This window comes from Carassius auratus, chromosome 27, assembly GCF_003368295.1.
Source record: "Carassius auratus strain Wakin chromosome 27, ASM336829v1, whole genome shotgun sequence".
Lineage (NCBI taxonomy): Eukaryota > Metazoa > Chordata > Actinopteri > Cypriniformes > Cyprinidae > Carassius > Carassius auratus.
In genome coordinates, this window is record NC_039269.1 from 3,377,588 (window position 1) to 3,402,062 (window position 24,475).

The 24,475-nt window shown below is 37.3% G+C and overlaps 1 protein-coding gene across 1 annotated transcript; it reads left to right on the top strand.

The window, feature by feature from the left end:
- Positions 1-1,058: 1,058 nt before the first annotated feature.
- LOC113046233 (centromere protein F-like) lies at positions 1,059-22,989 on the top strand. The gene is made up of 17 exons (XM_026207177.1): positions 1,059-1,326; positions 3,291-3,509; positions 4,196-4,392; positions 5,650-5,753; positions 6,006-6,049; positions 6,140-6,368; positions 9,525-9,706; positions 9,799-9,924; positions 10,119-10,247; positions 12,107-12,229; positions 14,059-14,194; positions 14,743-17,111; positions 17,490-17,677; positions 17,908-18,052; positions 21,214-22,030; positions 22,488-22,647; positions 22,765-22,989. Exons 2-16 carry the CDS (start codon positions 3,348-3,350, stop codon positions 22,616-22,618), a joined length of 5,082 nt encoding a protein of 1,693 aa, XP_026062962.1. The 5' UTR covers positions 1,059-1,326; positions 3,291-3,347; the 3' UTR covers positions 22,619-22,647; positions 22,765-22,989.
- The last annotated feature ends 1,486 nt before the right edge of the window (positions 22,990-24,475 follow it).

A 24,475-nucleotide genomic window follows, 5' to 3' on the forward strand; every position in this document is an offset into this window, starting at 1 on the left:
ATTATTTATATATATATATATATATATATATATATATATATATATATATATATATATATATATATATATATATATATATATTTTCATTTTCTAACTTTTTTTCATTGTTTATTAGAATTTTAGACAAAACATTGTGGAAATGTCCCATAATTGCAAACATCATTATGTTCTTTGAACCATCTGAAGCTAATATATAGTTGTTGTTTTTTTTGTTTTGTTTTTTAGTTAAAAATATTTTAAAAACATTCCATCAACAACATATCATGTTTTTGTGCTAACATCTTGAGAATGTCATTAAAGACCAGATGACTTGGAATAAATGTTGAACGCTCCCTGAATATCCGAGAACATTCCCTACTATAACCAGCAAATTTCTAGTATAGTTAAAAAAAAAGTAAAATAAAACTTTTCTAGGAGTTTGTGATCGAGCATAACATAAACCTTTTCCCCCTCAAATTTCTATGATTTTTTCTTTTCAGATCTGAAAACTTAAAAAATTTTAACTTAAATTGAGTAACTGTCAATCAAATTTTAAATATATATATATAAAAAAATCTTACTACTTTAAGAAGCCTATTATTCTTTCAGTCATTTTTCACCATGTCATGTATCGCCACAATCTCTGTAGAAGTAACCTATAACAATTTCAACTAAAATTAATGTTTCATCATGTTTCATTTGACAAAAATTTTTGTCAAAATTCTCTCATGCTTGTCATGTGACACATGGCAGCCACAAAATGAAATAGGTTTATGTCACTACTGAAAAAAAACAAAAAAAATAAATAAAACCATAATAGAAAATGTTGATAGTTTCCACAACAAATAACATTACAAACCATGACTAGTACCAATTTTTCCCCCTTCTTTGCAAATAATGTAAATGTAAAATAATGTGAGGTAAAACAGGCTGATATAAAGTATTTAATGATTTTATTACTCGATTAATTTTAAGCATTTGTGTGATTTAATTTTATATATATATATATATTTTTTTTTTGAAAATTCGAAAAAAAAATTGAAAGTGTGAATCTTGTCACTGTTCTGCGGGTGCCACTACTTCTGTTTACCTCTCAAGGCCCCGCCTCTTTTGGAACGTCACGGACCCATCGCACGCCTCTCGTCAAATCAAGTTCTGAGGGGCTCGAGACAGCGACCGCGTGCACTCTGACTGTTAAAATAGAGACAATCTGAAACCGTTAAACGGTCAAACCCCTCACATGTAACAGATAAACATATCGGATGTGTTTCATTAACAGCAACGTAAACGGGGTTAAAGACGTCAAGATCGCTGTGTTTCAAAAAGATCAACATATCAGAAGTCCCGGTGAGTGAAGTCACTGTTTGATTTCACTGTAGCATTTCGTTTTTTTCTGACTGACTGTATATTGCTCTGCGTTGGTCATTCTCAATCAATAAACAATTTTTATTGCGCTGCTAAAAGTCTACTAAATCAGATTCAAATTTACGTTGCTCAAAACCCGCCAGCAAATTTACCGCGGAGGTTTATCTCATGAATATTAATTTGAGCATTTTTTAAATAGCATTCATTCCCGAAACTTAATTGATACCAATGAGCCAATATTTCATAGTCATAGTAGGATTCATAAATTCGCTAAATTTTGTTGTCGTAAATATACAGTGTATATTGATAACGTTACTGTAAACGTAAGGCAAGACTGTTTTTGACCGTCTCGGTAGCCAACACGGTTATTAACGCAGCCTGGCGTCAGCTGGATTTGAAAGCGCCGTCTATGATGCTTTGTAATGGAAATAAAGGTGCATGAAGAGATCTGACCAGGATGTTCACAGTTTAACAGCTCAAAGAGATTCATGGCCCGGATTATCCTCATTATTTTCTTTCAGCAATCCAGTTCTCACTGTTATTGACTGGGTAGAAAAACTAAAGACAGGAGGCTGAGGGTTAATGTAAATAGATACTTTCACTGTGTGTGTGTGTGTGTGTGTGTGTGTGTGTGTGTGTGTGTGTGTGTCTGTGGGACTATCCAAACCTTTGCTTTAATGGAATGATATGCAAGTTTCCTTCAAAGAATAGTTCACCTAATAATGAAAAGGTCTTTATTTACCAACCCTTATGTTGTTATATTGCAGAACAAACATCAACTAATTAAATCTATTTATGTATGTGTATATATACCATAGACTGTGATATATACTGCTTTTCAGTAGTTTAGGATCAGTAGATTTTTATTGTGTTTTAAAGAAGTCTCTTCTGCTCATTATGGTTGCATGCATTTGACCAAAATATACAGAAAAAACCCTCTTATTTTGTAAAATAGTATTACCATTTAAAATGCTGGTTTTCTATTTTGATATACTTTAAAATATAATTTATTGCTGTGATCAAAGCATCAGCACCATTACTAAATTCTTAGGTGTCATTAATATGCTGATTTATTATTAATGTTGGCCAGTTTTGCTGCTTCATATTTTTTTCTGATCAAATGAATGCAGCCATGATGAGCAGAAGAGGCTTTAAAAAAAAAAAAACTAAAAAACTTACTGATCCCAAAACTTTTGAAATGCAGTACACACACACACACACACACACACATACACACACACATCTTTTAATCTCTAAAATTACCAAAAAGGTTATCAAATCACCAAATATCATACGACTCAAGCTCTTTAATCCAAATCTTATGAAAATGTTGTGCACAAAATCAACCGAAATAACTGATTATGCTCAAAAAATCTTGACATCTACCTCAGCTCAACTTCGCCTGTTCATTCTGTGAATGAATTGTTCTCTCGAGTCAAATAGTTTCATTTCATTTATTGATCTATTTCATAAAAGGCAGTCTGAATGATTCATTCATGAATCAGACTGATCTGTTTTATTGTTTGTTTAACTGACAGTCCCCGTTCTTTGTAATTGCATGGATAAAAACAACCAGTACAATTGTCATTATTTTTTATTTTGTTGAAGTTGAAAATAACGTCATACAGGTTTGGAATGACACAAGGATGAGTAAACAATGACCGAATCTTCTGTTTTTGGTTTAACTTGTGGTGTTTTGGCAGCAGAAGTCCCTTAAGAGTGGCTCTATGAACACACTGACAAACACACACACCCTAACCATCACTGTGATTTACCTTTATATAAAGATGTGGACACAAGGATTAATCTCATGAATGTTAAATCTATGTGAACTGATATTTCTGGTCTGAAACACGTACAGCCAGCTGAGAGTGTCTCCCCTTAGGCAGCACACCAGATCCTCGTGAACAACATTTCAAGATCGTTCTGTATCTTTTCTCTCTCAGCACCGGAAGATGTGCAGCCGAGCTTTCTGAAGCATCAGTCTGTCAGTATCTGCGGCGATGAGCTGGGCCGGAGACGACTGGACCGTGGGTCTGACGGGTCACGTCCTACAGAAGGTTCAGCAGCTTCAGGCTCAGAATGAGAAACTGGGCAAGGAAAGACAGCAGAGGCAGGTGCAGCTGGACAACTCTGAGGCAGCTCTGCACAAACAGAAGCAGAAGGTGAGTTATGACAGTTTAATTGAGAGATATGTACATGTGGATTTTAACCTTGTAAAGCCTGACATAAAATAATAGTCTGAAAACTTTTTTTTATTTTTATGAGTAAGGTTATTTAACCTTTTTTGAGTATGGTACATCATGACTTATATAATAGGATATAATGAGAATATGGTGCTCAAAAAAAATATGAATATGGTGCAAAAAAAAAAAAAACTGCAAAAATACTCCATTCAGTTCAGTTGCCGATGTTTATATGGGCAGAAAGTAAGATGAAATTCTTATGTAAATCAATTTATATATTTATAACTAAATCCGCAAAAGCCTAATTAATCATATTTGATTAAATTTGAATCATAGTTACATTAAATGATTTCCCACAAAAAAAAAAAAAAATGATGTATGGAAAATCAATAAACCCTAATTTGCTTCTTAAGGTGTGTGTTTTTACAGCTATACTAAAATGCACTTTGCTTGCTTAAAAGTATGAACTATCAAAACACAGAAGGCATGATAATATCCAGGCTTTAGAAATTCATGTATCAAATATGATACAGTAGGCTTTATAGGGTTAACAGAGGCACTCGGGCATTGTTGAAAAGCTGCCTGGAGGGACACCAAATGGAAAGTTGGCTGAGAGTTACACAAACAGTGCGGGATGAGTTCTGTGCCGTCTTCTTCTCTGTCAGTATGAGGAGGTGCGTGTGGAGCTGGCCACAGTTCACAGGGAGCTGGGAGGAGTGCGTGAAGTGGTGCAGGTGGAGGTGCGGGCCAGAGAGCTTCTGTCTCATGACCTGCAGGTCAAAACGGGTCAGGTGCATTCGCTGGAGGGACAACTCGAGTCTGCCAGAAAGCTGACACAGAACCTCACACAGGAGATCAAACGGTGAGAGCGCACACGCAAAGAATCCTGTCTGTTTACATACCAGACTGAACCAAATCAGTTGAAATGTCATTTTCTTCTTACATTGATCCTCACATCACTACTGTATTTATATATTCAAAATGAAGCAATGTTCCAAATTAGGGTTGCTGCAAATTTTTTGAACTAATCTTTAAAATCCTTTAAAACCACAATTAAAAAAATTGGTTTTGGTTTTCATTGACTCCCATGTATGGACAAAAAAAACAAAAAAAAAGGAAATCGATGGGAGTCTTGCTATCCTAAAGAGAGATCAACCAATCAGAGAAGTTGCTGTTATAGAAACGGCAATATCACACACTCCGAGCAGTCACACACACTCAAGTGTTTTGTATTAGGAAGTGGATCATGTAAGAGCCACATTTTGCAATTTCATTGGTTGTTGCTGTGAATTTGCATAAAATGTAACTCCTTGCCAAGGGATTCTTGTTTGGTTTGCCTCATCACCCATCATCCCTGTCAATATATGAACGTCCCTTAAAGAAATACTTCACTCAAAAATGAAAATGAATTTTCTTTTTTATGTGGAGTATGCCTTTAAAGTGGAGATTTCCTGTATTTTTATTAAGTTCTTGGTTATTGCTGTTTTCTAAAGAGAGAACATTTCAATACATTTGTTATTTAACCCTATTATTGTGTTTTGTTAGCAGTTAAAAACTTTTAAATAAATAAAATAATTTTCTTTATTTGTAATGAAGCTGAAATTAAAGAAAAAATTGATGAAAACCAAAAAAAAAAAAAAGTTACAAATGTAAACAAAAAATAGAAATGTTGTCCTGAACTGAACTAAATGAAATGAAATGTTTCATTTGAAGTACTAAGAGTGAAATGAAAAATAAAGCAAAATTGAAATGACAAAAGCACATAACAAAGTTGGTTAACCTAAAATTTCTCTCTTAAAAGAGAACTGAGAAAAAATAAATATATAAAGCTAATTAAAAATATTAATAAATAATATAATACTATAAACATAATAATAAAATAGTGTGTGTGTGCGTACTTGTTCAATACTCACTGCTGTGTGTGTGCTCTTTGATGGGTTAAATGCAGAGCACAAATTCCAAGTATGGGACACTGTACTTGGCCATGTCACGTCCTTTCCTTTCCTAATTTTACAGAATTTAAACAGAATTTAAATGAGTTTTTGTGAAGCCTGTTTGCCCCTTTACTCTGTTGTATACATCAACCTATAACAAGCACCATCCTTTTCTCTGCACATAGGCTTGAGGCAGAGCTGGAAAAGCAGCAGAAGGGAAACGGCTCTGGGGAATCCATATTGTTTTCCACACCTCGTTGGAACATGAGCTCTCCTTGGGACAACAACGGTAGCACCCCTCACCCTCAATCCATTCGTTTTTATTTTTTCTCACTTTTCTGTCTCTGACTCTACTTTATGGAATGGAAAATGTATCCCCTGACTAAGCACGGGGAAAGAGTGTTTTATTATTCTGAAGCTCCTTAAGGACTGATTGTATGATACGAAGTGTGATTGCATTGTCTCTTTCTGATTTCAACTTCCAGAAAGATCTTTTCATCTATATTCTTTTGCTGTTGTTATAACCTGTTTAACTCTGCAGGTGGTTTCAGATCGGAGAGTGAAAGCAAAACACAGCATGCTAGAGTAAGTCACGTATATTTTTAAGAGCAACCTCTTAATAAGAAATATGTTGTTTATGAATATAATTCCTGACTCATTTGTCTGTCGTAGCAGCTGGGCGGGACTTCCTCCCCGTTTCCACAGCAACCTCATAAATCCCCACCCCTTCAGAAACACATCCACCAATCAGAACCATCCACCCCCTCCTCGGTGTTTCCATGGGAACGTGAGGATTTGTGGTCCACTCCCAAAGGACGACCAGCTCCATCTCTGTCCTCCAGTGATGTCATAATCAAGAACAGTGACTCAGGGATGGAGGAAGCCTTGAGGAATGAGATAGATGGTGAGCTTCTCCGCACACTATTGGGTTTCAGAAGTTTTGCTCTGAAAAGCTATATTTAAATCAGTTTTTCAGGCATCCCTGAGTAAAATGATGCGTCTTTAACAATGCACTTTATTGCTTAAATCCTAAAGCACAGATTGAGTTACATTTCTCTCTCTGGGTTGTTGAATCCAGGACATTTGCTTGTCTGCTCTGTAATAATCATCATGAAAGCAGTCCAAAGTCACTGTTTACAGTGTATTGGCCTGTTTGCCAATGAGATCAGCCTGGTCCGTGGCATGAGCAGATTTGTGTAGTATTTGCATGTTTTTTATGATCAGTCATAGCTTCAGATTGTGCTGGAAATAAATTGGTTGCATACCTACATTTGCCATAAGAATATGTGTGTTTGAGGTAGTTGAAGTGTAAGTGAAGTGAAGTGTAAGGAAATGAAGTGTAGTTTTATTTATTTTGTACAGCTCTGTTTGCTCATTTACCAAGGGAGAGTATCATGTTTATTCATTGAACGTCAGGTGTATTTACATAAGCATCCTGATTATTAGTGAGTGAAGTAGTCAAGCTTCCAATAATAATGTCCCGGTACATGGGGCACTAAACTAACCCGTCTACAGAATTGAACCCAAACACAATTGTGGGGAAATGCGTTCTGTTACCAGATTGTGACATTAAAAGGCAGGGATGCGCCGATATAGAAATTCTGCCAAATATAAGCGGCCAATTAATAATAATATTTTTTTTTTTGCCAGTAATTAATAAAAGGACATATACTACTGTTTAAATGTGTAGGGGCTGTAAAATGTTTTTATAATTAGTCTGATGATTAGAAAGTTAAGAAAAACAGCATTTATTTAAAATATTAATCTTTACTGTCTTAACTGTTACTTGTAATTTAACGCATCTTTGCTTAATGAAAAAATATATATAAAAAAAAGATAACTCCCTTACCCCAAACTGTGGAACTATAGTATGTTTCTACTTTTCTACGATTTTACACTAAGGGCCCTATTTAAACGATCTGAAACGCAAGTGTCAAAGCGCAAAGCGCAAGTAACTTTGTGGGCGGGTTTCGGCGCTGTTGCTATTTTCCCGGCGGGATAAATGGCTCTTGCGCCCGGCGCAAATCTGAAATGGGTTGGTCTGAAGTAGCTTCATTATTCATAGGTGTGGTTTGGGCGTACCGTGAAATAAACCAATCAGAACTTCATCCAACATTCCCTTTAAAAGCAGGTGCGCAAGTTCCATTATGGATTGCTATTATTATGGCGTATTTACCAGGCGCACGCCAGGAGCGGTTCACAGCCGAGGAGACTGATGTTCTTGTAAGAGCAGTGAAAGACAGAGAAGTTGTGCTGTATGGGGATGGGAGAAACCCACCCAAAATAGCGTCATGATTTCCGTCATCTCATGTGTTAATATTTTTTTAGTGTAACAATTTATGATTTGCAAAAATAACTGTTGCGTCTGTGTAGATTACATGAGCAAAGTGTATGCGCGTTGTGCACGCTATACATCATGGTCAAGCATGCGCCCCTAAAATAGCATAATGAACAACGCGCAACGCGCCACTGACTTTAGACTAGGTTTTTTCTGGTCAGTGGCGCAATTGTTTAATGGAACAGCAAAATAGCACCAGGGATTGTTTGCGCCGGAACACGCCTCCTTTTTTGCGCTGAACCGCCCAGGGAGCGCAAGTTCATTCACTAGTTAAGCGACGTGCTTCTGTGGAGGGAAAAGCGCGCTTTGCGCGGGTGCAAAATAGGAATGACACATGCGACGGTGTACAAAGTCAATTGCGCTGGGTGCAAGATAGGGCCCTAAATCTTTGTTTTAAAATGTTATACGTTTTAAGGGATATCAAGCATCAAAACATCATCACATAGAGATGAGATTGGTATCTCTTTAATACTTTTGGAACATTCAATCGAAAAGTAAAGACGCAATTGAACTTCATTGTTGTCATTTTCCAATATTCATATAAATGCACTGATAAATAGCATAGGTTAGCATAAATGCTTATATTGGGCAATACCAGTGTGCAATACTGACCATTGTTGCAGTGTAAAATGGATAAAATAAGATGAGTGACTTGTACACACTGACACATGCTGGTCTCATCTGTTGCCAGAATGAGACACATTTGTGAGGTTGGTTAGTGAGAGACTGGGTGTGTGTATGTTGAGCAAGAGAGATCAGTATTACTGTGCGTGTGTGTGTGCGCGCGCATGGTATGACTGTTCTCCATTGTTTTGTCTTTTTGTGTTGGTGAGTCATCAGTGAGGTCATCTCCACAGACAGCTGACACTGACAGCTTTCTGCAGCTCTACAACACATTATCATTATTCCTCTAGAGAGGCTGTGATAAACTCACTGTAGCAGGTGGTTGAGAAGGGTTTTATAGGGGTGCTATCCAACACTTTTGAAAAATGTCACTTATATTTCCTAAGTTAGCCAAGCACATCTGGCTGACCCTACTATGATGGCAAAATGACCAAATAAAAAATATACTCCTTTAAATTTCATGTGAAGTCAATGGAAGCAAAACTATTTTTAGGAAATATTTTAAAAAGAAAACTTTAGGATCATTATAAGTAATTAGAATTTGAATGGTAATAAATGCTGAATTGTCATGAAAATAATGTGGGAATGAGAAAAAAGTTTTTTTTATTACTTATTTCAAAATATATAAGTATATTTTTATTTATACTTCCTTTTAATTTTTTAGAAATACTTTCTTGTATTTTTAGTTGAAATCTGATCCAGTGTTATTTTAGAGCCATTGAGATCCTATTATATTTTCTGTTTTCATTTGAATTTGATGTGCTGTGCTATGTTATGCTTTTGTAGTTTGTTTTTTTAGTACATCAAGTTAAACTAAAAAACATTTTTTTTGTATATTTCAGTTTATTTCAAGTAACAAAAGTGTTTTTATAGTTTTTTTTTTCTGATATGAATCAGACATATATAATATACATAAATGTAGGCAGTCATGTTAATTAGTTTGTGATGTCATTCAGGAATTTAATGAAAGTGCATAGCTTATTTTCTGTAGTGTTCTTGGTGGATTGGAGAGGAAGCTATGCGCTGTGAACTTCAGTAGAGCCACATATATCAGTCAGAATGATAACAAATCATTTTGTGACTGTCTGTCTCTCTCAGATCTGCGTGTGCGTGTGTCAAATCTACAGCGTGAGGCAAAGCTGGAGTCCGAGCGCTTGAGAGACGCAGAGTCTCGCCTGGCTCAGGCTAACGGAGAGATCAGCACCAAAGAACAGAGTCTGACACGCACGCAAGACCAGCTGACCCGCGCACAGACCCGCATCACACAAGAGACTGACCGGGTCATTTATTATTCTTTTATTTTTGTTCAAAATCTGTGTCTGTATTGTGCATTAAATGGTTAGAACGTGTCATTTGTAATACCTGTCTATAGGCTCAGGCTTCTGAGCAGAAAGTCAAGCACCTTCAGGAGGAGCTGAAGTGTCAAAGGCAGAATGCTGAAACCAGCCGCTGTAACGCAGAGCAGCGCAGGAAAGACACGGAGAGAGAACATCAGAGGGTGAGACGGAGTGCATGGACACACTTACTGCCCTACTGCTAAATATACAGCTTCATCACTGTTGTGTTTTTAGCTTTGAGTTATGATCTTCCTATATCGCAGATGGTTGTTTTGTTGCATTAACATAGCTCTTTTCACAGTGTTTGTTGGGAGTTCAATGCAAATTGACTTATCCGTGATTTGTTTTTTTGTAGGAGCTGTTGGAGCTGCAGAGAGAGAGACAGGCTCTGGAGAGACAACACCAGCAGGAGAGCAACAGACTCAACCAGGAGATCCAGCAGGCCAGAACACTTCACAACACGCTGCAGGCTCAGCATGACAAGGTACTCGGGCTGAGGAGGAACTAGATCGAATAGAACAGTGTACGAGTTGCTCAGCCTTTATATAGTGTAGCTTTGTAGTGAGTTTCATTTGAGTTATTTAGAGGTTGTGCTATTACTTTGCTAGCAATCAAAACACAGAACAAAAATTCCACTATCTTTAAAGAGCAGAACCCAAGCAAATTCCTAACAAAAATTTATCTCCGCCTCTTAACACCTTAGCAACATGCTAACAACCACTTAAAGGGATAGTTCCCCCCAAAAATGAAAATGATTACCTAATGTTACACCAGCTATAGGTGGAGAGGAATTGGTGGTAATATTCAATAGCGGTGAAAATTCGCGTGAAAACATTCACGTGTTGCAGTGGTGTTCTAGCTAGAGATTATGGTTTATAAAGTTTTAAATATGGATATTTGTAACCAAACATCGACATGGCATCTGTTTTTATTTGCGTTTTCAGTATTTTGTTAATACATCTCTTCCATTTTTATTTATTTATTGGTGAAATAATGGCCAGGCCAGTGTTCTTGTGGACCATTTAATTATTGCAAAAAACTGTGTGTGTACAGATTCAGAACATGTGCACTATGCTGATTATGAAAAGAACATCACATGTACTGTATGCACACACTAGTGTATATGTAAAATAAAATAAAATCAGTACACTTTGGGCTCTAGAAAACTCATAGCAGTGCTCCGGTAACCGTAGATGTGTTTAGATTAGCACCACTGGTCTCTGCTCGCTTCTCCTATTTCCTTAAATAGCTTCAGTCCGGTCAGCTACTTTTTGTTTGTAATTTGCAGAAACTAGATGTTTCCAGAAATCTAGCCTCTACTTTAGATTAAACTGCAGCTTCTGCTGTCTGTCCTTTTCCTCTGTCTCTCTTTTTTTCTCTCTGGCTCTCGTTCTTTGGCTCATGGGAGCTTCAGTATGGCTGTCCGCTGGTCAATGCACTAATGTCACCTCTCTCTTTCTCTCATGCTCCCACTGCTCATGTTTTCTCACACAGTTCTATTCCTTTTTTCTCTTTCTGTTTTTCCTCCTCAGAGGACACTAGAGCGAAGGTCAGTGTTGTAATCTCACTGTGATTTGAAATTTCTAGCATGTCTTTTCTTTCCAGAAATGCCTTGTATTCTTCAGAGACTTGAGTACAGGAAGAAGATATGAATATGACCTAGGGGTTTGGTGTGTGTGTGTGTGTGTTCATAGTAAAATATCACTCTCGACACATACAATTCATTCATATTTCACCAAGTCTTTATTTTTTTTTACTTTTTTTTTTTTTATATTGGTGATAAGATACTGTGTCTTAAAATAAATAGACATGTGATGCAAACATGTCTGTCAATACAGAGATCAATAATGGTGTTTCTATGCTGACGGGACACAAAACTGATACCGTGACCTGAACTGAAGTCATGGAATGTGTCGTTTTGAAATTCTGAGTTACAGATTGTACAACTCTGCTTATGGCAAATCTTGAATGTTTTACATAACCTTGCATGTTTTACACATTCTCTATTTTTATAGAGAGAAATAAAAATGCAATGTGAGCATAAACATTTCAAATGTGTGCTTTGCATGAATGTCCAATATACAAGAATAAACCTTTGGATTCAGTTCTGTAAATGCTGCATGGTTTGCACATCATCTGGTCAAACTGCAAGACACGTCAAAGGGACTTTTTGCATTTTACATTCCATAAATAAATCTCATCATTTGTTTGTCATAGTTCCCATAACTTGGGTTTGTGTGGCATCCTGCATGGAATTAGTGCCACAAACTCAGTTTACCACACTTGATGAGGATCCTTGCTCTTTCTCTTGGCACATGCTGAATGTATGTCTCTCTCTCTCAGGTGTGTTTGCAGAAGCAGAGTTTGGAGCGAGATCTAGAGGATGTGAGAGGAAAACTGAAGAACACAGAGTCTGACCTAAAAGAGAGTCAGAAGAGAGCGACACAGACGGAGGCCAAACTCACGGTACAACAACATGAGAAATACAGTTTAGGAAATTAATACTTTTATTCAGCAAAGATGCATTAATTTGATCAATTGTCACAGTAAAGACATTTGCAATGTTACAAAAGATTTCTGTTTCAAAACAGATGCATTTCTTTTGAACCTTCTGTTCCGTGTGAGAATATTTCACAACATTACGGTTCTAATCATGTAAATGCAGCCTTGGTGAGCATAAGATACTTATTTAAATAAATAAATAAATAAATATATATATACACACACACACATTTACAGAGCCCAAACTTTTGGACAGTCTTTTGGACATCTAAGTGATGGACTTCCTTTTTAGTTGTGGACTTCCTTTTTAGAATTTGAGATACTGCGTCTAAATTAAAAACGTAGAAATTGTGTGGATGCTATTTTTTCAGATCAACTACAAAAATTAATTTATTTAGAACAACGGGACCAGAGATTCACTGACTCTTAACCAATCTGACACGTACCTCGCCATCTTTTCTTTTATATTCATCAAAATATAACAAAGTTTGTCATGTTATCTCAACAAGAGTGACAAGAAATGCTGTTCAGGAACAACACCACAAAGTCCAGGTTGAGTCACAATGTCTGGTAAGGCAGGGGTGTTTCAAGTTATGATAGGTTGGGATTTTTTTGTTGTTCTTGCTAATTTTCTTACCGTCAAATACACAAATTGATCAGAGAGAGACCCGTTCAAAAGAAAGAGACACAAACCAACGCTACAGGTTCAGCACACAACATTTACCAAGCAGTTTAAATGGAGTCATTTTAAATTAAGCTTATAGTTACTATAGACTGTTGCTCATACAGGTTTTATATTATTACAAAAAACATAAATAGCTTCTTTATTTCCATGAGAATGTCCCCAAAAGTACACTACCGCTCAAATATTTTTTAAAATTCTTATGCTCACCAAGGCTGCATTAAAAAACTAAATGCAGTAAAAACTGTATATTCTGAAAAATTATTACAATACATATTAAAATGCAATTTATTCCTTCAGTCTTCTGTGTCACACGATCCTTCAGAAATCATTCTAATAGGATGTTATTCGGCTTAAAAAACATTTGTTATTATGATTGTTGAAAACAGTTATACTGATTAATATTCTTGTGGAAACCATGATGCATGTATTCAGTATTTCTTGATGAAGGTTCAAAACAATAGCATTTATTTAACACAAACATTTCTGAATAATGTAAATGTTTTTCTTTTGCTTTGGATTAATGCATCCTTGCTGAATAAAAGTACTCATTTGTTAAACAGTAGTATATAACTATAGATCATAGACACACACACACACATAGTGATCAGAGAGACCCAGTCAAAGAGAGAGACAGACAGACAGAGACACACACACACACTGCAACAATCCTGTTTCTGACTCAGCAGAATAACGTCTCAGATATAGCACCATTATCTCCTTATGACTTCAGTTTCACGCTGGGGCTTGGGTTTAAGCTGTTTATTTTTAGACAGTGTGCTTACAGTGTGAGAGTCAGGTATTATTATCACCAAAAGCTTTTATGATATGTAAATGCATTGTAATGTTATATGCAGATCAGGATCACAGTTAAATAACCTCTTTGTCCTCTTGAATGCTTTTTTGTGTGTTTAGGTGTGTGCTTGCCTCACCCTGAACACTTTGAGGATTCTGGATGCTTTACTTTTTACTATTAAAATTCTTTACACTGTAACAATACAGTTGTATAATGTAGTTTTATGGTTGTTCAAATGTGGTAAGTGTCTTTAATCTCATTTGATAAGCCTGTTGTGCTTTGTTCTATACGTGCACATCTCATCACGTCCTGTAGGAGGCGGTGAGAGATTGTGAGAGTCTCACTGTGTCTCTGGGCCAGGCGAAGAAACAGGAGAAAACTCTACAGGAAGAAGTAAAGCGGTTGACTGAAGAGCTTGCAGAGGCTCTCAGGCTTATTAAAGAACTGCAGGGTGAGTTGGGAAGAAATCTCGTCCGCACAGAGAACTGTGTTTGTGTGTTTTGGCCCCGCTCTGTAACACACATCCCATGTGTTTGCCTCCCTCTTCTGACCAAACTTTGACCGTGCACTTTCAAAAATCACTGTACAGTACAAGATGTCTGTGATGTCAAAGCATTGGACCCCAAATCCTCCCAACCATTATTGTTTACATTTAGGGTTTATAAGACCATACATTTTAGAAACCTGGATACGAGCATGTGTTATGTAGTTGAATACATTACTACTACAGTTCTTGAGTTTCATAGCATTGAACTATTATATGAAATCAAATGTATATATGGACAATTCTCTTAAAGGCTTGTAAACATGTTCAAGGTTGTTTTACTGTTTTGTCCATTCTGTTTGACACAGAGCAGTGTCTTTGACACTTGTGTCGTACATAATAAACAAATAATTTTACAAAAATAGCATTGATCTCATCATACCATCAACATGCCCCAGGATCCCACTATAATGTAAAACAAGTTTCTAATTTCTTGATGATTCTGTTTCCTGTAGCTCAACTGGCTGCTCCTCCAGCTGTGTCTGCTCCTCACTTCAGTTCTGCAGGAGACTGCTTCTCTCCCTCTGTTTCCCTCCATCGTGACCGCTCTCCTCCTTACAGCCACTCCTCTCAGAGAAAGAAAGCCCCTAAAACAGGGCGAACAAGAGAAGAGGAGAGAATGAAGTACCTCTCCGGCAGAGAGCCAGGAGAGGGCATCGACTCGGAGCGCATTGGGAAATTTGAGTCTGAGGAAACACTTCTATTTAAAAGAAAAGGAATCCGAACACATCTAAGTGACTCTCTGAAACTGAGTGAGACTGATGTAGAGACCACAGTGACTGAACTAGACACAGGTATTGAAGACGTGGACACAGACTCGTTCACATCTGAGTCAACCAGCGGCACAATGCCTAAAGGTGAATCAGACATCTCTTACAGCCTGCAGGTAGATGACACATCAGGCCAAACAAAAACACGTGACTCTACACCTCTAAAAGTTCTGAAGAGAGAGAACATGGAGCTTCGCAATGAGCTTAGAGATGTGAAATATGAGCTTCAGGCGCGACTTGAAGACCTCGAAACCCAGAGAAGAGCGGAATCTGAGGCTAGGACCAAACTGAAACAGTTGAGTCGGAAACACTCGACACAGACAGAGCAGCAACGCGCCAAAGCTCTTGAGCTCAAAGATAGCATGACAAAACTGGAAGCCCAGCTGGAGCAAGAGAAGAAAGAGAGCACAAAACTGAGAGAAACTCTTCAAGTGCTAGAAAGAGAAGCTGAAAAGAGGCTGGAAGAGCTAGAGAGAGACCAGGAAGAAGGTTCCCAGCTGAAGAACGTCTCGGCTGAGATGGAGCAAAAGGAGACTTCCATGGAAGAAGAAATGACACGAATGAAAAAGGACTTACAAGTCCTTCAGCTCCAGCTTGCACAGGAACGAGAGGAAAAAGAGAGGGAGAGAGAAGCGGTAAGGAAGCGGATCAGAAAAGAGGAAGTGGAAGGTCTAAAGATTGTACAGCTTCAAGAAGAGCTGGACAATTTAAAAAAATCTCAGAGTTTGGGAGATAAGTTATCAAAAGACAATCTTCCCCTCACATATTCACAACTAGAACACCATCCTAACACTGATACGAATCCTGCTGTTTCAGAAAACAAAGACTTGGTTTCTTCTCCCAACAACCAAGAGTCCATCTGTGACTCTGTGAACCTTCAGAACAAAGTGGTCTGCAAAGAAACCAGAACAGTGGAACTGATTACTGATGGAGCACAAACTAAACCACCAGAGGACAAGACCTCTGTCGAAGAGATAGGTGGGACTCAAACATTGAGTAAAGGTGCCTCAGATTTGGACAGCACTTCTGTTTTAGTTTTAGAGGTGGAGCGTCTGAGGGCAGCGCGAGACCGAGAGTCCGAGAAGGCGAAACTAGCTCAAGGAAAGCTGGAGGACCTACAGAAGCAAGTGACCACTCAGACCAAGCACCTTACCCAAGCTTTTGAAAGCCAGAGCAAGCACATTGAGAACCTGTTGAAAGAGCTGCACGACAAAGACTGCGCCCTCCAGAAGCAGAGCGAGGAATTGCAAAAATGTGAAGAGAAAATCGGCCTTCTTGAAGAAGAAAAACAAATTAGGATGACCATTGCCCCTAGTGAGGTCTATACGCCTCCTGAACTGTCTTCAGAGATCTCAAGAGAACTGAGCTGTGATTCAGTCTTCAGCAACACAAGCATAAGTGACTCTGAATTGTTTAGTGATGATGCACAACCAACTTTTTTTAAGGAGAAGTTCTCACGGCCTACTGTACTGCTTCCTATTATTCAAAACACTGACCAAACCAACACTAATAAGATATCTGATAAGCTGCAAGCAACTGAAGCCATCAAGCCACATGAATTATGTCTTGCTTCAGAAATAATTCTTTGGGGAAATGCTCCGAATTCTTGTGCTGTTTCGGAAGCAGCTGGACTTTGTGAAGTAATTGATGAGAACGCAACTTCTCTTTTGCAAAATGAGCAGCTGGACGCTCTGAACTTCCAAAATCATGTTCCAGAACATTCCACAGGTGATCCCAAAGAGCTAGAACGAGTAACAAAGGAATTACAGGATGCGCAGCTTGAGCTGAATGTGTTGAGGGCTCAGAATTCAGAGCTTGCTCTACAAGGAGGTGTGATACAAGAAGAGATTCTGACTGTTAAACGAGAGAATGAAGAGTTGAAATTGAATCACTTGGGTGCTACACAAGATGCTGCCTTACTTTTAGAGAACACTGAAAATGAAGAATTGACAAGCACAAAGGAAGGGTTACAAAGTGGCTTCCCAATGGGACAGGAGTTGACCGTCCTTCACGCAAAAAGCTCCAAGGCAGAGGTTCAGTCTCTTCAGGAGCAGGTATGTTTTATTAAAATTGATTTTTTTTTTGTTGCAATTTTCGAAATGCATCTTAATGAAATAATTTTGAACATGCATATTTAAATTTTCTGCATTTTGCACTTAGTAAGTAGTAAATGCCTCCATGTTAATTAGTGATCATGTCTTTATCAGCTATGAACACAGTAACCCATTTATTTTATTTTCATTTTGTGTGTGTGTTGTGCTGTGTATCTCCTCCCATAGTATAATCAGTTTTTTTCTATTCAACTAAAAGTATGTTCTGACTGGTTGTGATTTTTATATTTCATGCAGCATTTTTACTTTGAATGAGCGCACTAAATGACTTAATGAATAGCTGATTTATTCTTTTTGATTCTTATTCTCTTTGTCCTCCAGATTCAGGCACTACTAGAGCAGATCCAGCACCTCTCTGAGGAGAACAGGACACAAGCTGAAGAACTAGAACTCTGGAAGTTTTCTGAAGAAACAGTGGGCAACAACTCCCCTTCCGTTGTACTAAAAGAGTTTGAGCTGTACCTCCCCTGCAGTCCAAGAAAGCTGCACACGCAGTCCCAAATTACAAGGTAATGTCCCGTGACTGGCATTTGTTGAAGATAAATATGTGATAAGCAACATAGTAATGTAAATAGTGTTTGTTCATAATAATTACAAAGGCAGTGTTGAGGTACTTAACGTGAATTATGGGTATGTTGATCCTGTGATGGGGGAAGGTAAACATAGGTTCAGTAAATGAGAGATGTTTATGTAGGACCCTTAAAGCAAGACCCTTCAGTCTGTGCTCTGTCTACTGTAGAACCAAGATGCACCAGTGCACTGTTAGAGAGGGGACACACTGGTCCCCATTAGCTGACATGAATGACCAGACCAACTTGGGGAAGCACGTGTCACCAGAAACTCAAATGACACGCGATGTGAGAGAATCACAAGGATCTGTTGAGGTAAATAATGCTTTAATGTGAGTCATTGTTTACATATGGAAAATTGTTGAACTATTGAACTGTTGGAAGTGTGGAACTGTACTTTTGAAGAGAAGTTTTCCTTAAATGTACTTTCCTTTATTGCACTCTAGTCCTGTATAAAAAAATGTATTGTATTATCTTTTTTATACAATGAAAATGATTCGAGAAAGTTACAATTAGTGCATTAACAACCCATTCCCCATTAATTTTTATTGTATGGAAAATGGCTACGTGAACATCCTGCTTAACATAATCGTTTGTGAATATAAACTGAATAAAGGGCTGTATGATTAATCAAAATTAAACCATAAGAGCTCTGAGGTCTTCAGACCAAAAAAAAAAAAAAAAAAAATATATATATATATATATATATATATATATATATATATATATATATATATATATATATATATATATATATATATATATATATATATATATATATTAGTGGTGGGCATAGATTAATTTTTTTAATCTAGATTAATCTCACTGTGATCTTGAAATTAATCTAGATTAAAAAGGCTCATTTGAATTCTGCCGAGGGCATTCAGAATATGTGTTAACCAAATAAAATTGACAAACAGTAAGTCTTTGAGAAGGGGTTTATCAAGCTAGATGGTGCATTAGAAAAGGGGCTCATCTCCTGTTTCCAAAATGCATCACAAAGTGCTTGAAAAAGCTGTAAACTAATTCCACATTGCACAAGGTGCAAACAACATTACGCCTGTTTCACACCAATGTTTAAGTTTTTTTCAAGTTTGTTGGTGTCAAGGTACAGAAACCAAATAATTAAATGTAAAATAGCACTGGATAGTCTTCAATGTAAAAATGAAATATACAATCAAACCTACATTTATTCAGACACCTTCAACATTTCTCACATTATTACAGTTTTGCTATATATATCAAAAATTATATCTGGTGTCTGAATAATTTTTGGTTTGACTGTTAAAAGTACAAAGTAAAGAGCAGTGAGTGATTTTCTTTCATTTTCTTGAATTAACATAACAGCAGCCAGTAGCTAAATTAGACGCAGTCCCTTTAAGAGACGATGAACGCATCCAATATAATACACATCCCATTTCCTCAACTGTTTACTTTCACTTAAGAAATAACCGACAGTTTTTTCGAGCATAATTTCCAAGGTGGATATTTTGACATATTTTGTATGTATTTGTCGGCACAAGAGCAAAAATAAGCAAATTCGATGTTCAAGTGTTTTGAGACGCCTTTCTCTTCGCAGAAGAGAGCTCGGTTCAGTGTTGCTGTCTGTGAGACGCGTCTCTCTCTCTCTTTCTATCTCTCTCTCTCTCACTCTCTCCGCACCGCACAGCGCGAGTAACCAGCTACTCTGTTCAGCTTTTGGCGTCTTGTGTTTGGATCCTTTAATGTTTAAATCGACAAGCGGTAAGGCGTAAAAACATGTGAAAAAGATAAGCTTTGTGACGATGCGCAGCAGTGGCCGTCAAATGTCCTGAACATCTTTTTAGGCTGTCCTCAGCTAGTCAGTTATATGAAATATCAAGGTGAAAGTCATCATAGCTTGTTTAGTATATAGACCCAGCTCCCAACCCAACTTTGAGAATAGATTAACGGCGATATTTTTTTATCGCCCGATAAGAGTCTCGCGTTAACGCAGCACGTTAACACCGATAACGGCCCACCACTAATATATATATATATATATATATATATATATATATATATATATATATATATAAAACTGATGGATTAACGTTTGCAAATTAAGAAATTAAAGGGGACATGAAGTGCCTTTTTATTATTTTGTACTATTCTCTGAGGGCCACTTACAATGTTATAAAAAAATAAATAATCATAATTTAGAAGTAACATGCTATTTTCTGTCCTGTTTTTAACCTCCCTCATCTGGAGGATTGTTGACTCGCAAGTAAACACCCACTGACATGATCGTTTCAAACTTAGATCACTGACATGATGTTTGACTGATCATCACTGATCTGTAATAACAAAGCAATAGTGACCACGTAATAAAAACAGTAACTCACACTTGTGTTGGTATGACATTACTGTCTGATCCAATATATTCGGCACAGCATCGTCTTTAGTTTCAATCTTTCTGAAAATCCTGCGTTGAATTGTGCCTTGCTTGTAAACAAATCTGTGGTAAAATGAGGCGAACAAAGATCAAATTCTTACTGATGCAGTCTGGAACTTCATTAAAAATATCAATATACTGATATTCAATATAAGCTGTTTTTAGACTAACAAGCCAGTTTTGAGTTCTGAAACTTACAGGATGTTTTTATGACCTCACTAATATGTCAAAGGATCAAGGGAATTTTGACAGATTTACTTTAAGACAGCCATAAATATTATGCTGCATCTCAATTCGCTTACTTATACTATGCCCGAAAAGTATGTACTCTTTTTGTGAAGAAAAAGTACATACTTTTGAGTGTGTAGCAGAATAGTAGACAAGCTTTGGGACATACTACTCATAACTGCATCTTTAACGGTACAGTACAGTACATCTTGTCAGTTTAAACTGCCCTGTCAAGTCATCTTGTAAAAATTGACATTATCCATATTTCGTTTAATTTAATTTCATACCTTATTGGAGAGAAATTAAGAGGCACGTTGATCTGCTAGTCGCGGGTCTATCATGCCGAGAACTCTGTTTGCATAATGATGCATTTAAAAGTTAATGATGAAATGTATCATTATAAAGTTCACAGTGTTGCTGCAGATGAAATATAATACGCAAACATTAAATTAAAAAAAAAATTCAACAGGTAAGATATTATTTATCACTCTTAACCTCTTTCTCTACCTGTCCGTCAGTCTCGCATATCTGCTATGTTTGTAGCTTTTTTTTTTTTTTAACACTTTTCTTGTGTGTTTATAGTTTTAATCAAATCCTTGTTCATTGCGCAATGTATTGTGGGCAATAGAGTATGCACGGATCTGCACTTCGAATTTCTACCGGAAGCAGTAAACCATCTGGAATTTTTATCTGAAAAATCACAATAGGATTTCTTTCCCCCCAAATTGTGCAGCTCTAATGTAGTCATAATAAGAATTTGGTAAATGTTGACAGACCTTTCTTTTTGTCTGCACTAAAATGCCATTCAAATGACTATTCATTTAATTGTTTTCAGGATCTTACAACTGGAAATGAGAATGTAATGACCAAAGAACATGCTGAACACAAATGTGAACGCAGCTCTATCTACAAAAGCAACAAATGTCCTCCTGTCTGTGTCTCAGATATTATGAGTAGTAATACTAAAGACAAGCTGTCACCTCCACAGACCAAACCAACAGATTACAGTAATTCAGATTCTCAGCCGATTGCCTTAGTGTCTCCCGAGGATCTGACCAAAGTAGCAGATGCCAGTACGGACAGCCAGGAAGATCCCCTAATCTGTGTTTCCATCACAACCAAATATCAGACCGAGGTCATCAAGTCAAATCCAATCACAGAGTCCTATGGGACTACAGACTCCCAAAATTCGGATGTGTTATGCACCGAGCATAATGAGATTGAAACCATGGAAACTGTTGATTTGGATAAACATGGACATTGTCATGGAGAAACAACAGATGAAAAGAACAAAGATGTGGAAAATCCAATCAAGAATGAATCGGCACAGTGTCAAATGGTAGAGGTCAGCAAGGTCCGAACAGAGGTGAAGAGTGTATCCACTCAGACAGAGGAGAGCCGAGAGCTCATTTTGGGGGACAAGCGGCCATCCGTCCATGCCTGTGCCCCAAAAGATGGAGATCAGCTGGAGACGGTGCAAAATAAAGACCCGACCCCACAGTCTGTTACAAACCAACTGTTATCCAGCGTATTCCCCATCAATAACCCAGCTCACCTCGCTGAACGCATCCGGCAAAACCGCAGCCGCATGTCTGCCGCTTACGACGAGACCGAATACGAACCGTATGGCCTGCCAGAGGTCGTTATGAAAGGTTAGATACTACTTTTAAAAAAAACGGAGTAGCGCAAACAATCTTCAAAATGAAAATTTCCTAAAAATGTACTCCCCTTCAGGCCATCCAAGATGAGTTAGTTTTTTCATCAAAGCAGACTTGGAGAAATTTTGCAACAGTTTGAAGTTAAAAATCCCTTGTGTTTGATTTGTTTCTAACAAACACCGCTTTTTCACAAGACATTAAGTGAAGAACTGGAGTCATGAGGATTACTGTTATGTCTTTATCAGCTGTTGGGACTCTCATTCTAGCGGCACCCATTCACTGCAGAGGATCTATTGGTGATCAAGTGATGTGATGCTAAACTTCTCCAAATTTGTTCAGATGAAGAAACACTCATCTACATCTTGAATGGCCTAAGGGCGAGTCAGTTTTCAGCAAATAAAAATTTTAGGATGAACTTTTCCTTTAATGGTCTTTTTTTTATCTCCTGAAGGATTTGCTGACATTCCCAGCGGGCCGGCTTGTCCATACGTCCTGCGCAGGGGGCTTCTGGGAACTGATGCAGTGCCCCTCCCACGCAGAGATGCCACGCCTCAGGAGGATGATGATGACATCGAGCCATAATACTCATACACACCTGATATCTCCCATTGGTAATTACTGCACATGCTTTGAAACACATGTTTGTAATGCATTAAGAAAAGCATTTAAAGTCATTTCCACTGGTTATTATAATATAACTCATTTCAGACGTCTGTGTTTGTTCTCAGGTTTCCATGCTGAAGGAATTTCACTGCCTCTTTAATCCTAATGTTGTGTCAAGGGTTTCTTCTGCACACTGCTCACAATGACACTTGAGAGGATTTGAGCATTGCCTGTGTCATGTGATGTCGAATTTATAGACCCAATTTGTAGTTTTGTGATCTCTTTTTTTCCCCCTTGATTGTTCTTAGTACAAAAGAAAAGCCTTATTGTGCATATTTAAGTTGTTGGGGCCTTTTATAATTTAGCTTTGAATTTTTTTTTCGTAGAGGTGTTGTTTCCCCCCATTTTATGACACTTGAATTTTGTGAATAGTCTTATTTATTGGCTGACACGTCTTGAAGACTGTGCACTACTGCGAGAGTGTGTGTTTGTGTGTCTGTGGTATGACTCAGATCAACCTGAGCCTGTTTCCGATCCTTGTATGGCAATTCACTGTCAGGCTGTTTCTTTCTCTCTCTCTCTCTCTCTTCTCTCTCTCTGTCATCTAACAGCTTTATAATGCACAGTGGAGTATTTATAAGATTGTCCATTTGTAATGAAGCATTTAAGAAGCTTGGATATGTTTTTGATTAGATTCATCTATTTATTTGATTCACTGTCATCTTGTGTATTTGTGTATACTTTTGCTTGAATATGTTTCTTCTAAATGTCAAATGGTCTGTAGGATTTTCAGTTTGGAATATTTACATTTATTAAACGTAAATGAAATCCAAATGTGTTGTTATTGTTTTTCCCACTGTAGAAATCTGTACCAGCTAAATTTGGAGTTTACTTGGTTACAATATTTTTTGTATAATATCTGATAAACTTTATGATTGACTATAATCTACAAAGCTGGGCTTGTTTCATTGGTCTCATTTACACTCTATTCTCATATTTAAGTCATTTTAGCTCATATCAATATCTCATGTCCTTTTATTGATTTGTTTGGTAATTAGCCATGCAATGCAGTCAGCCAGTCATTATCGCAAATTACACTCAAATTAATTCAACATTGCTTTAGTATTCGTTATTTTCCATTACATAGTGCTCACATCCTAATGCCATTTTATTCCTTTGTGTGTTTTGAATTTTTTTTGTTTTAACATAATTTATTTGTGGATCTTTATTTAATTTCAATACATTTTATTTGTGAATTTGAAATTACATTTACACCATAATTTTGTCGCATCATATTTTTTAATCAAATTTGTAAGATTTACGGGCAGCAGATCTATTCACCCTTTCTAAAAAAAGTGGATTCAGCGTTAAGTTAAGTGCAAGCGAATGTTATCCAAATTTTGGTCACAGTCATTTATTGTGCATCACTCCATTTGTGTCTTTTGGCTGAACAGGTTGTTCAATGGTGGATGCGTTCCTCTGGTTCACAACATTTCTACTCATTTGTAAGAAATCTACTTCTGGCATAATGTCATTAAACAAACCTCCTTCAGGCACAAGTCATTTCACAGTTAAAGTACAACCTGTTTTGCGGAATAGTGTAATAGATTTAAGATAGCTCATGAATATGGTGTTATGCCGTTGTGTTTTCAAAAGCCAAATGTTAGTCATTGTTGGAGCAGAAATCAAAGGCATGTCTAGGAATGTGATATCACATATCAGAGCTTTTAAAGGATTTGAAGGCCATTTGGTCTTTGCATCAGCTCGGTCAGGGAGTGCTGTTTATTCTCTCCTGAGCTTTGGCTGGGTCCAGAAGGCCCACTGCGGTCCTTACAG

Bases quoted from the DNA above. Each gene is read 5' to 3' on its own strand.
- LOC113046233 (XM_026207177.1), top strand. From the start codon at position 3,348: ATGAGCTGGGCCGGAGACGACTGGACCGTGGGTCTGACGGGTCACGTC. The intron at 3,510-4,195 runs GTGAGTTATGAC...CTTCTCTGTCAG, and splicing joins TGCACAAACAGAAGCAGAAG to TATGAGGAGGTGCGTGTGGA. The intron at 17,678-17,907 runs GTAATGTCCCGT...TGTCTACTGTAG, and splicing joins ACGCAGTCCCAAATTACAAG to AACCAAGATGCACCAGTGCA.